This window comes from Balaenoptera acutorostrata, chromosome 2, assembly GCF_949987535.1.
Source record: "Balaenoptera acutorostrata chromosome 2, mBalAcu1.1, whole genome shotgun sequence".
Lineage (NCBI taxonomy): Eukaryota > Metazoa > Chordata > Mammalia > Artiodactyla > Balaenopteridae > Balaenoptera > Balaenoptera acutorostrata.
Window position 1 is genome coordinate 175,884,507 of NC_080065.1, and position 13,594 is coordinate 175,898,100.

Sequence of the window (13,594 nt, forward strand, 5' to 3'; positions counted from 1 at the left end):
CTTCAATATATTCTTTGAGGAAATGAAAAACAACATGTGTTAGCTAACGAAAGCACCAAAGAGTTGGTAAAATATTTGAAACGACTACAAAAACTACCGTTTTACAAAAAAATTCAGTTTAAATTATATAAAATAAAATAAAATAAAAAACATATTGAGGGGTTATATTCAGCTACAATTAACAGGAAAAATCCACCGTCTTCCTGATGGAAGGTGCTTATTCTCACATGTAAACAATGGGTCAAGGAAACCACTGTACAATGCAGCAGAGGAACAAACTCCCATGTCATTCTTTTTGGTGGCACCATCGTGAATGCCGTAGTGAGTCAGGAACACATACTCACTAGCACTATTAACAGCATAAAGTGTTTCCTACACAAATTAGAAATTATGAAGATATAATCCAGAGAAGAGTAGAATCAGAGAATATTCCCAACCATAAAACACTGGAATACTTTGACAGTGGACACAAGAGGCCTTACAGAAAAAAATTCAAACTCTGATGCATCTTTGATTTGGAAGGTATGAAGACAGCAGGGGAAACTACACATCCATAAAAATGGAAATCAAACATTTGTTGGTGGTGTTAATGATACTCTTGACTATAAGGACAGAGTCTGGAAAATAAGCTGGAAGATGGTGTCATTGAAGCTCCTATGTATCTGCCTCTCTCCCAGTGTGGGTATTCCAGTATGTGAAGAATATCTTCTTTGTACCTGCTTTTAAATCACACACAGGTGAGCTACTGGTGAATGCTGATATGGAACCAAAAAGAGGATGGATTATGGAAAGTCTAGGTCTTAATATTACTCACAGGCAAGATATCTCCAACTCTAGATTTTTTGTATTATCACAAGCCTCATAGTTTATTCACCAAATACCAGTCAGAAGGAAATACAAAGCATAATTTACATGAAACTATACTTTTTGACATCCTTCCCATACATAAAATTTATTCCAAGTGTTTAATAGAATGGAAAATGGAAAAAGGCTCCTATACTCACCACCACCAAAAAGTATATTTCTCAGTGGAAAGGGTACTATATATAATAGATTATGAATATACAGGAACTGCCACACAAAGCTACTAGGCATATCCCAACAAATAGCAAACTGCCATTTTGCAATGTCTCATTAACTGAGAATGAATAGAACATTATAAAAATTTAAGACCAACTGCATATTAGAAATGTACTTGGGGACTTCCCTGGCAGTCCAGTGGTTAAGGTTCTGTGCTCCCACTGCAGGGGGTGCGGGTTTGATCACTGGTGAGGGGACTAAGATCCCACATGCCGCATGGCACAGCCAAAAAAAAGAAAAGGAAAAAAAAGAAATACACTTAAATTCACCCATGGATCCAACAGGGTTAAAATGGAAAGAAAAATAATCACTATCTGATTAAAGGAAAAATCACTACCTTTAAATCTTATGTACTATTGTTGAAAGACAACGTACACAATTACCTCACATTAATATTCATTTCTAAAATTAGGAGAAATCCACTGTTCAAGGATACACTTGAAGAAAGATCCTTACTAAACACAACATATTTATAAAACTTTTAAAACAACTCTTTCATATTGAAGGTTTTCTGGAACATTAGGCACGGAGTACTTTCCATTAAGTTATCTCATGTTATTTACATTTATACTTCTTCTTCATGGGAATTTTCATACATGATGTTGGCCAACTGAAGTTGTTGCCCAGGCTGTTTACAAATGCGGTTTTATCTAGGGAATCCTTTCATCCTTTTAAACTACTGAGATCAGAGAACCCTTTCCCATTCTCCATATTTTATGTTTTCTATGCAGTGTGCAGTCTCATGTGTCTTCAAATGATTGAGAGATAAAGGCTTTCCCACATTCCCGACACTGATAGGGTTTCTATCCAGTGTGAATTCTTTCATGCAGTTGAACGTAAATGGAACGGAAGGTTTTCCCACATATTTTACATTCATAGAGTTTTTCTCCAGTATGGGTTCCTTCATGAACTTTGAAACCTTTTTGAGAACTAAAACATTTACCACATTGTTTACATTGATAAGGTTTCTCTCCAGTGTGACTCCTTTCATGGGTTCGAAGAGAACTGTGGTATCTGTAGGCTTTCTCACAGTGTTTACATTGATACGGTTTCTCTCCTGTGTGAATTCTTTCATGTGTTTGAAGGCTTTCATGACAACTAAAGGCTTTTCCACATTGTTTGCATACATAGGGTTTCTCTCCAGTGTGAGTTCTTCTGTGTACTCGTAAGGAACAGTAGTAACTAAAGGCTTTGCCACATTGTTTACATTGATACGGTTTCTCTCCAGTGTGAATCCTTTCATGTATTTTAAGAGAACTGGGATTAATGAATACTCTCTCACATTTTTTACATTTATAAGGTCCATCTCTAGTGTGTGTTATCATATGTTTTCGAAAGGTTTTTTGCCATGTGAAGGCTTTCCCACATTCTTTACACTTATAGGGCTTTTCTCCAGTGTGGATTCTTTCATGATTTCGAAGAGAACTGGCAGTACTCAGTACTTTAGAACATGTTTTACATACATACAGTGTCTCTCCTGTGTGATTTCTTTTGTGTATTTGGAAGGAACTGAAATAATTAAAGGCTTTACCACACTGCTTACATTCATAGGGTTTCTCTCCTCTGTGAATTCTTTCATGTATTTGAATAGTTTCAGGACTTTTAAAGGCTTTTCCACATTGTTTACATTGATAGGGTTTCTCTCCGTTGTGACTCCTTTCATGCATTCGAAGACAACTGGGATAAATGAATGCTTTCTCACATTTCTTACATTTATAAAATCCATCTCCAGTGTGTGTTACCATGTGTTGTCGAAAGCTTGTTTCCCACGTGAAGGCCTTCCCACATTCCTTACATTCATAGGGTTTTTTCCCAGTGTGATTACTTTCATGTATTTGGAAACGTTTTTGAGCACTGAATCTTTTACCACATTGCTTACATTCATAGGGTTTCTCTCCACTGTGAATTCTTTTATGTGTTCGGAAGGATTTCTGATATGGAAATGCTTTTCCACATTGTTTACATTCATAGGGTTTCTCTCCAGTGTGACTCCTTTCATGTGTTCGAAGAGAACCAGGATAAATGAATGCTTTCCCACATTCTTTACATTTATATGGCTTTACACCATATTTTTGATACTCTCGTGTTTTGTGTTCAATGTGACATTTCATGTGTCTATTAAGGGATGAATGATCCATGAAGACTGTTCCACATGCACTGCATTCACATGGTTTTAATCCAGGAGTTTTCTTGTTCAGATTGAGAGTTGGAATAAGGTTGAAATTTTCTCCACATAAACTAATGTCTTTACTTTTACAGAATCTCTCTACCATAAAAGTTCTGTAATAAATGAGAATATTATTAATGACTTCTTTATTAATCATTTTACATTTATTATATTTATTATGAATTATAGGAACTGGTTTTCTATCATGTGTGAACTGTTAGAAATTGAGTATACTGAATGTTCTCAATGGGACTTCACACTTTCTATTAAAAAGTGATATTCAGGGCTTCCCTGGTGGCGCAGTGGTTGAGAATCTGCCTGCTAATGCAGGGGACACGGGTTCGAGCCCTGGTCTGGGAAGATCCCACATGCCGCGGAGCAACTAGGCCCGTGAGCCACAACTACTGGGCCTGCGCGCCTGGAGCCTGTGCTCCGCAATAAGAGAGGCCACGATAGTGAGAGGCCCGTGCACCGCGATGAAAAGTGGCCCCCACTTGCCGCAACTAGAGAAAGCCCTAGCACAGAAACGAAGACCCAACATAGTAATCAATCAATCAATCAATCAATCTTTAAAAAAAAAAAGTGATATTCAAGTATAGGTTTTATTACTAACGACTGCAAGTGAACTATTTTGCAAACACTAAATATTTATATCCCATTTAAGAAAATATTTTTGGGAAACATTTTCTAAGAATAACAACTTGGGGCTTCCCTGGTGGCGCAGTGGTTAACAATCCACCTCCCAATGCAGGGGACACAGGTTCAAGCCCTGGCCTGGGAAGATCCCACACGCCGTGGAGCAACTAAGCTCATGTGCCACAACTACTGAAGCCCGCGCACCTAGAGCCCGTGCTCTGCAACAAGAGAAGCCACCACAGTGAGAAGCCTGCACAGCGCAACCAAGAGCAGCCCTCGCTCGCTGCAACTAGAGAAAGCCTGCACATAGCAATGAAGATCCAACACAGCCAAAAATAAATTAAAAAAAAAAAAAAAGAATAACTCAATTTGAAGGCGGGGTTATTTATTATGTTGCTTCTTTTAAATTTTTCATAATATTACCACAATTCTCACGAGACAATGTTTTGTATTTTAAGTGTGACTCACCTTAATTTTCTCCCCTGGTTTTTGTACTGATCTTCAATGTCATGATATTCCCGTTTTGCTCCTGAAATGCAGACCCAGAAAAATGATCCCAAAGTACTATAAATTATAGGAAAATTATTAGATTCTAGGTCCAGAATGAGCTCTGACCATTTCTAGTTTCTTTACCAATGTCTTCCCTTTCCACGTTCCACAATTTGGAACAATATTGACAGGTAAGAAATACTTCTCTAATTGACAAAGTTAGGGAATTTCTTCATTCTTACCGACGGCAGCCAGATTCCTTAAGGTTTCCTGCATCACATCTCTGTAGAGTTTCCTCTGTGAAGGATCCAATAAAGCCCACTCCTCCAGTGTGAAGTCCACAGCCACATCCTCAATGGTCACTGAATCCTAAAATACCGAAAATATGTGTATACCGAGATGCATGAGATTGACAGAACTAGACATCCACACTTCATTTATAGGAAGTTTACGTATGATTCTGTTATTTACAAAGTTATTCTATGACTTGATCCTAAGAAACTTACTCTCCACACTTCCTCAATAATTTAGCAGCATCATGAAGAAATGAAAATTATTTACACATCATCACTTATATCACAATGGCAGAGCCCAGAGAATGCAGGGAAATGACAGAAATACTGTACAAATAAAACAAATATCATTTTAAGAACATCAATTTCTTGTGAAAAAAATTCTTTCATCTTCTTCCTATGATGCTCCATTTACAGCACTTCATAAGGCAGAGGATCAAGACTCATGAGGTTTCAATGAATAGAAACACTGTCAAGAACTGGAAGCTTTTTCCTAGTCCCATCATCTAACATCAGAGTCCAGGTGGCCTGGAGAAATCAAACTTTTAACAAATCCCAGCTGGCCACATTCTCCCAAAGTCCTCCAGGCCTTTAAAGAAATCAGATGCAGATGCCTGAATATATTCTTCTGAGGAACCATTGCCTTCTACTTGTGTAACAATTATCAAAGACTCTATTTTTCCTTTCTCTATATATATAATTTGATGCAGCTAGAAAATTTGAAACTTAGAGCTCACTCACAAGGAAGAAGCAATATTGTATTAGACCAAAAAATCCCTATGCTCATGTGCCTCGGGGCTGCTTCCAGCCAAATCTTAGAACACACAGTGCAATTACATGCCAGAAAAACTCTTCTCATCACACCCTAACAGTATACCCTGGGCCTTACTGTCCTTAAGGAACAGTTTAAGAGCTACAGTTTGCAAGGGAGTTCACTGAGGTCCATAATAGTGTGATGGTGAATTTTCCCATGACTAGAAAATATGTATAGTGGTTTTCTCCAATACAACATAAAGTCTCCATTCTGCAAGTTCAGCTACAAGTGTTGGGCATGCAGCCACACTGGCTACTGCCAGGTGAAAATTTAGTTCTGGGATTTATGGATTTAGAAGCTGTGATTCTTAATCTCACAAGAAGAGAATGAAAAAGCTTGAAATAAACAAATCCTCCCAGAGCCATAAGAGCACTGACTTCAAAGGGCAAACCGATGTCCTAAAACTGGAAAAAAGAAGAGAAAGATGTTTTTTAAATATGACCCAAATATTCAGTTCTTAACGCCTAAACCCAAAAGAGTCTTTTTCACCAGAGTCTAACAAAAAGACCAAAAAGAACTAAAAGATACAACACAATATTTATGAAGCCTGGCATGACCTTCTTTAACACAAGACTCAAGATACATATAATGAAATTAACTAAAGGAAAAGAAAGAAAGAAATAGAACATGTAAATAACAACTAAGAGTTTTCTAAAATTAATGATAGACAATACCTGTAGGTTCATGAAGCTCAGTGAACAGAAAATATGAAAACACAGAAATGGAGATCAAAGTATATCATATTCAAACTAGAGAAAAAATGAAGAGAATACATTATAAGAAGCTAGAGAGAAAAATGTAAAATGCAAAAGTAATAAACTCTTGGGAAGTATCAGAACGAAATCTAGGTCACCTTCGGTTTGGTAACAAATTATCCAATATAACAACAATCACAAGATTTATAAAAGAAAAAAAAAGTATAATTTCACTTCATTAAAATGAAAATGCCTTTATAATTTTTAATTTAATTTCATTAAAATGAAAAATGCCCCTTTCAAGAAAGAGTGTAAAGAGAATGAAAATCACAGAATAGGAGAAAATCCTTACAAAACACATATATGATAAATGACTGGTATTCAAAATATCTAAAGAAGTATTATTGTCAAAGTAAGAAGACAAACCACCAATGAAAAATTGGCCGAATATCTAACAAACAGCTTCCCAAAGAAGACATACAGAAGGGAAACAGGAAATATGAAAACGTGCTCAACGTCAACTGTCAATGGGAAATTGCAAATGAAACAATGAGCTATCACTACACACTTATTTAATGGCTAAAATGCAAAACACTCAGAACAACAAATATTGGTGAAAAGGTGAAGAAAATCCTCATTCATTGCTGGGGGAAATGGAATTTGGTAGCCCTACAATGGAAGACAGGAGCTTTCTTTCAAAACACTACATACTGGGCTTCCCTGGTGGCGCAGTGGTTGAGAATCTGCCTGCCAATGCAGGCGACACGGGTTCGAGCCCTGGTCTGGGAAGATCCCACATGCCGCGGAGCAACTAGGCCCGTGAGCCACAATTACTGAGCCTGCGCGTTTGGAGCCTGTGCTCTGCAACAGGAGAGGCCGCGATGGTGAGAGGGCCCGCGCACCGCGATGAAGAGTGGCCCCCACTTGCCGCAATTAGAGAAAGCCCTAGCACAGAAACGAAGACCCAACACAGCCATAAATAAATTAATTAATTAAATTAAAAATTTAAAAAAAAACACACTACATACTAAGATCCAGCAATCACACTCCTTGCTATCTGCCCAAATGACTTCAACTCTTATAGTTCTTATGTTCACACAAAACCCATACACAAATACCTGTAGGGGCTTTATTCATAACTGGCATAAGTTAGAGGTAAGCAAGATATCCTTCAAGAGTCAAATAAATAATGAGTGGTATAGCCATACGATGAAATATTGTTCACTGATAAAAAGAAATGAGGTAGAGCTATGAAAACACATGGAGGAAGCATAGAAGTATATTGCTAAGTGAAAGAACCCAATCTGACAAAGCTATATACTATATGATTCCAAGTATATGACGTTCTGGAAAAGACAAAAGCACGAGACAGGAAAATGATCTTTGGTTCTGGAGGATTTCGGGATTAGAGGAAGAGATGAATCAATCTGTGGAGCACAGAGGAAGTTTAGGAAAGTAAAATTACACTATATGTGCAGAAATGATTAACACATGTTATTATACATTTGCAAAATCCATACATTATGCAACACAAAAAGTCAATGCTAATGTCACCTGCCCACTTTAATGCATCAGTATTGGTTCAGCAATTGTAACAAATGGACCAGTCATACAAGATTTAAAGAATAATGACTACTGTGTGGATGCCGAGGCGTTATTTGGGAGCTCTCTGTAATTTCTGATCAGCTTCCTAGTAAACCTAAAAAAAGCTGCAGTCTATTTAAAAAAAAGAGCACTGACTCATTACAACTCATCCTGATGACCGCCTGATGTTTGGTTAGGTGTGGCGACAGTTGGTTTTGGTTCTTCATCAAGGCTGTCTCAGTTAAGGGATGAAGGGCAGCAACTCTCCACTGAGCTCCACCATGTTCCAGGGTGTACTGTCATCTCTAGTCTATTCACTCCCCAGAGCTGTGCATTCAGTGAATCCCAAGCAGCTACCCAGGGAACCAAGGTGTTGGAGAGGGTGGCTCCAACAGCACCACAGCATCTTTCAAAGGACTGAAGAAAGAAATGTCATCTCTCCAAGGAAGCATAAGCCCAACTGCCAAGGTTTGGCTCCATCATATCACAAGTAGGTGTCAGTGGCCGAGCTGAGCTCCTGGGGTGCTCTTTCCAGTACCAAAGCCATAATAGGCAACTAAGTGGAGTCCTCTGTTTTTAAGAGATCCCAGTATGGGGGATAATTGCAGCTTTAATGGCATATTAATGTGAGACCTAGGACAGTGCCTTGCATCAGAAGCCTATGGCCAACTTAAGGCACTCCTCAGAGAGCCTCCCATCACTGCTCGCAGGGCTAGAGGCCTCCTCATGACACTGATTGCCTTATAGAGCTTAAGAAACCCGAGTTCAAGTTGAGTTTGAACAAATCCCTTTGCTGTGCCAAGCTGAGACGGTGAGTGTCGTTGACCATAACCGAGAGGGTAAGGATCTTTGTTGCAACAGATGCAGGGGCAACAGCCTCAGAGTTACTTAAAAGTTTTGGTGAGCCTTCTGGAATCTCACCACTTACAGGCTGCCTTTCCCTGTCTCTTCTCTTTCACTTTCGCTGAAATAACTGCTCTTTTGAAAGTAGTGACTGTCTTTTGGGCTCACCTCATGCACAGGGTATAATCATCCTCCTACTCCCCCAGTCCTCCCCTCAACACTAATGTCTGGGCAAACCCAGCCTCAGTCACACCTTCACTCTAAACACAGATAGGTACCAGCTCAGACATCAACCCAGGACCACTGGAAGGAGGGCCCCATTCTCATACTCCTGCTCCCAAAGTACAAAAAATTGACAGAAACTTTCAACTCAGTATCCTCCCTGTATATAACCCAGGCTTGGTGGGGTCAGCAGTGCAACACAGGGCAGCACAGGGCACAGGAAAATCTCCCCAGCAAACAGCAGCTCACACAGCAGGAGCCTCCACACTTTCTTATCAGCCTGTCCAGGTAAGAGGCACCAGGGGAAAGGGAGCGGGTGAGGCTTAACTTTCAGTAGTGAAACAACAAATATGTGGGTCCCAAATAATCATTACTAGAATAAAAACTTTAAGAAAAATAGGCATTCACGCTGGATTGTTTTATATAAAGAAACACTAAAAAGATGATGACGGCTTAATCAAAACTGGTTATCTGAGGGTGGCTGGCGTTAAGAGCAACACATGTGGGCAGGGAGTCTTCTTAATTTCTTCCCTCAGGAATTTAATTTTAACCATTCTATATAGAAAACCACTGCAAGATTTGATCCTTTAAACAGTAATGGATATAAAAGTGTAAACCACAAAAAAATGAAAACTCCCTTTCTAACTAAAGGCACACAGGATATTATAGGTTTTCTCTCCATTATAGTAAACGGAGATATTTTCAGAAATAAGTGGCATATTACACTGTATTTTAGGTTTGCAATTAAGCCTTAAGTGGACTAGGAATTTGAAAAATTGACATAAACTTTGAGGTGTTTTCCTCATATCAATTGAAATAGAATTTGTTTCTTCTTTCCCCCCACATCCATTAAAATAGAAATTCATTTGCTTTAGGAATACTAGAGGACTTTTAATTGTTAAAGTTCTCTAGGAACAGGCACTTACAAACACTGACCTAAAAATGGAAAAGCACCTGAGAACTTAAATGCACCCATTTCACGTCTTGAGGTTCTCTTGTCTAAATGAAACAAAAATTCTACTTGACTTCACAATTTTCTTGCCTTAGATGGTATTTGTTAATCAACATAGATTTTAAAAGCCCAAGTGTTAATGGAAACTAGAATCAAAAGGCTGTAATCTTTTTTTTTTTTTTAATGTACATAAGTGTGTTTTGTGAATGGTAAGGCTCTATGCACAAATTTAAGGACTTATTTTTTATTATTAACTTGGAACTATTTTTGATACCAGTTTTGTTTTTGTTTTTGTTTTTTAAATTTATTTATTTATTTATTTATTTTTGGCTGTGTTGGGTCTTCGTTTCTGTGGGAGGGTTTTCTCTAGTTGCGGCGAGCTGGAACTGCTCTTCATCGCGGTGCGCGGGCCTCTCACTATCGCGGCCTCTCTTGTTGCGGAGCACAGGCTCCAGATGCGCAGGCTCAGTAGTTGTGGCTCACGGGCCCAGCTGCTCCGCGGCATGTGGTATCTTCCCAGCCAGGGCTCGAACCCGTGTCCCCTGCATTGGCAGGCAGATTCTCAACCACTGTGCCACCAGGGAAGCCCAAAGGGCTGTAATCTTGAATGGATAAAGGAATCCAAGGAAAGAAACACAAATATTGGAATCAAAACATATAAGCAGACTGTGTCCGTACAATTCAGAAGAAAAGCCCATATTCAGAAAGTTGAACATCTTTACAGACTTGAGAGTCTAGATACGCCCGGGTGAGATAAAACTCCTGTAAACAGTCAGTCCCTCAATGAGGGCAGGGACACCTGGGCAGCCACAGGAATAAACTCTGGGAGCTCCACAAACCCTCCCCAGTCCTGTAAGCAGGGAAGCTCTCCCTACCCCAGGCTTCCATTATCACAAGTCAGGAAACTCTAAGCCTGATTCAGGGTAAGGTTCTGATCCAAATGGACTCCCATATTCATAAACCCTTTGTCCACAGGACAGAACACCTCATCCTCACAGACTTCTCAATGGGCACAAATTACACTCTGAGTGCACCTATATCATGGAGGGACCACTCAAATATAACATTTAAAATGCCTAGGCTAAAGGAAATCACAAGTACCACCCTGAAAGGGCAACATGCCTACACCCTTGTGAACTCACACCCCCAGATTTCAGGGCTCTGCAGCTTCTCACAGTATAAGGACTACCATTGGTGGGTGTGAGCAGGTAGGACTGGGCAGGGGGAAGATGTCCAGGAAGATCTACTTCCCTGTGCAGGCTCAAAGGGGGCCTCAGTTTGAAGATACTGACTTCAGGCTCTGCTCCCCACTACAGGCGCTCTCAACCACCACTGATATTTTATGTGAGATACCCAGAAAGGCAAATATATAGAATCAGAAAATAGATTAGTGATTTCCTAGGCCTCGGGATGAGAAGGGAGAGTTACTGCTAATGGACATGAGGTTCATTTTGGGAGTGATGGAAATGTCTTAAAACTAGTGTGGTGATAGTAGAACAAGTCTAAATACGGTAAGCACCAGTGATCATTTAAATACACAAACCCTGTTTGGACAATTCAGCAAAATCACTCAAACCCAGTGTGTATGTGGAAATGAGAGAAGAAAATTCTCAGCCACTTTTATTAATTCACCCAGAAAACCCCAAGTATCTATTCCTTTCAGGAAAAATATGTCAATCATTTATTATTTCCAAGGCAAGTTTAATTAGTACATAAGTAATCACACTTGAATACTTTTTGTCTCCAAGTCTAAATCTTGGCATTTCATTTGAAATCAACCAACAGTAAAGGAGAGTCCAAAAGAACTCACCTTACTCAGGGAATTAAAAAAGTGAAACAAAAATTCTTAACAACTGGAATGTAATACTGAAAATTTTTTCCCCCTGAAATTCAACTCTCTTACCTCTTCGGAAATATTTTACATGGTCTTTCAAGCTCTATTAATTAAATACATTTTACACTATTGAAAAGAAAAACTTAAATAAGTGAATAAATCTTTTGAAGGGGACTAACCCAGGGACGGGCAGTGGTCACAGCACAGATCGTACAGAAAAGTTTCATTAAAAACCTCGAAAAAAGGACTTCCCATAGGATGTCTCTTCCCAGAAAAAAAACGGGGAGGAGAAAGAACTTCATACACCTACTTCCAAGTAGTTATTCTTGGCTTTCCGCTCCTGCAAAATATACACAGACCGCCCCCCTCCCCAATGTAATCCACGACTCTGCGCAAATAGGAAAAACAATTAAAATATTGGGTTTGTATGAAATGGACCACGGAAGATGAACAGTTGATAGACGATGTGAATCGGAGAGGGGAAACTGACGTTGGGAAGACGGAGAATAACATGGAAATGTAATGATTTACTACAAGCCCTACAAAGAGCTACCTGCTGGGCCGGGGTCTTTGATTTGAGACTTTGCTTCCCAAACATTTGGAAAACTCAGAGGAAAACGGGTGCCCCCTGGGCAGCAAGGAGGGTCTGGGACTCGTCAGGGAACAGGTAATCCCAGGACCGAATCCTGGAGAACGAGTCACGATTGTCACCTGAAGACGGCGCCCGAGTTCACCGCACAATCCGGGAGAGAAGAGGGGCTGCGGGCGCAGAGCCGCGCGGAGAGGCTCCGGGGCGGAAGTTCCTGCGCGAAGTGACGGAACAGGACGCCTAGGGTCCCGGCTGCCGGGCCAATCCCCACGCTGCGAGCCGGAGGGGACAGAGGTCCGAGCGGCGCCGCAGACCCGGCGTATCCGTAGACTCCGGGGTTTGGAGGCCGTGTCAAAAAGATGGCCGGCTTCGGCCGGTTTCGACCAGTCCCTCCGCGGCGGCCGCAGCCTGGGGCAGCACACTCACCATTTCGAGGTTTCCTGAGTCCTTCCTAACGACTCCAACGACCCGTGCAGATACGTGAGACTGACGGGTCTCCAGAGACAGTGAACCGCACACAGCGAGTGGCTCTGGGCGCAATTGGAGAAAGAAAGGACGTCCACGCCGGTGCAGAGCATCACCCCACCCACCTGCCTCAGCGGCCTCCTGGTTGGACACATTTCCAATACCCCGCCCCCTCGTGCCTGAGTGACAACCTGCGAGAGGAAGCCTGACTCAGCAGAATCACTTAGCGCCGCTGGGATTGAATCTGTCCCCGCCTGGCACTTAAGGTTTGTAACAGAACTTTTCCCTGGCCTGGGATTGCCTGGCATGGAACTGTGCTTCTTGTTAAGAAAGGCAGACACTTAGATGTGAACTCACCGTTTGTAATAAAGAGGCTGGCTCCAGTTTCATCTTTGGTCCTTGACAGCGCTGAGCCTTCCACCCATCCCTTCCCCCATCCCCACTCATTAGGTACTTAAGCTAAAGTATCCCAGAGCACTTGGCTCTGGTAGGAGGTCTGAATCACTCAGCCCTAGCTGGGTGCCAGAACAAATCTCAGTCAAACCACAAGCTGTGAGTTGTGTGCATTAACTTCTCAGCTGTACATTTTACACTAGAAGGAAATTTATTTTAGATTAGTGTTCCCTGTGTGCCTAGAAAACTTTGAAATGTCAACAGCTATAATATATATGAGGCAATTGTGTTCCCATTTTCACTGATAGAAGAAAAACAGTAAGGTGTACTTAACATTGGAGTGCACCTGGAAACTCTTCCTGCCCCCCACCCCCAGCTCTACTGAGGGATAACTGACTAATAAAACTGCATTTAAAGATGACAACATGATGATCTGATACACTTATACTGTATAGTATAATTGAAATTTAGGAAGAGAGTGAATCTTTTTATTTTTATTTTTTTGAGGGACTCCTAAATAAGCATTTTAATGGGGAAT

The 13,594-nt window shown here is 40.6% G+C and overlaps 1 protein-coding gene across 2 annotated transcripts; it reads right to left on the bottom strand.

Moving 5' to 3' along the window:
* Positions 1-284: 284 nt before the first annotated feature.
* LOC102997173 (zinc finger protein 709-like) lies at positions 285-13,027 on the bottom strand. Of its 2 annotated transcripts, XM_028163927.2 has the most exons (4): positions 12,625-13,026; positions 4,615-4,741; positions 4,352-4,412; positions 285-3,360 (listed from the first exon to the last, which is right to left on the bottom strand). In XM_028163927.2, the coding sequence occupies exons 1-4, from the start codon at positions 12,625-12,627 to the stop codon at positions 1,884-1,886; spliced, it is 1,668 nt and encodes a 555-aa protein (XP_028019728.2). In that variant the 5' UTR covers positions 12,628-13,026; the 3' UTR covers positions 285-1,883. The 2 variants fall into 2 exon arrangements, 1 of the variants encoding a protein (XP_028019728.2); XR_009007154.1 differs by lacking the exons at positions 285-3,360; positions 4,352-4,412; positions 4,615-4,741 and adding an exon at positions 9,785-10,377 and having other exon boundaries at positions 12,625-13,027.
* Between the last annotated feature and the right edge of the window lie 567 nt (positions 13,028-13,594).

Excerpts from the sequence above, each read along its gene's own strand:
- LOC102997173 (XM_028163927.2), bottom strand. Across the intron at positions 4,413-4,614 it reads AAGGAATCTGGCTGCCGTCG|GAGCAAAACGGGAATATCAT; the intron begins GTAAGAATGAAG and ends TCTGCATTTCAG. Across the intron at positions 3,361-4,351 it reads AACCAGGGGAGAAAATTAAG|AACTTTTATGGTAGAGAGAT; the intron begins GTGAGTCACACT and ends CATTTATTACAG.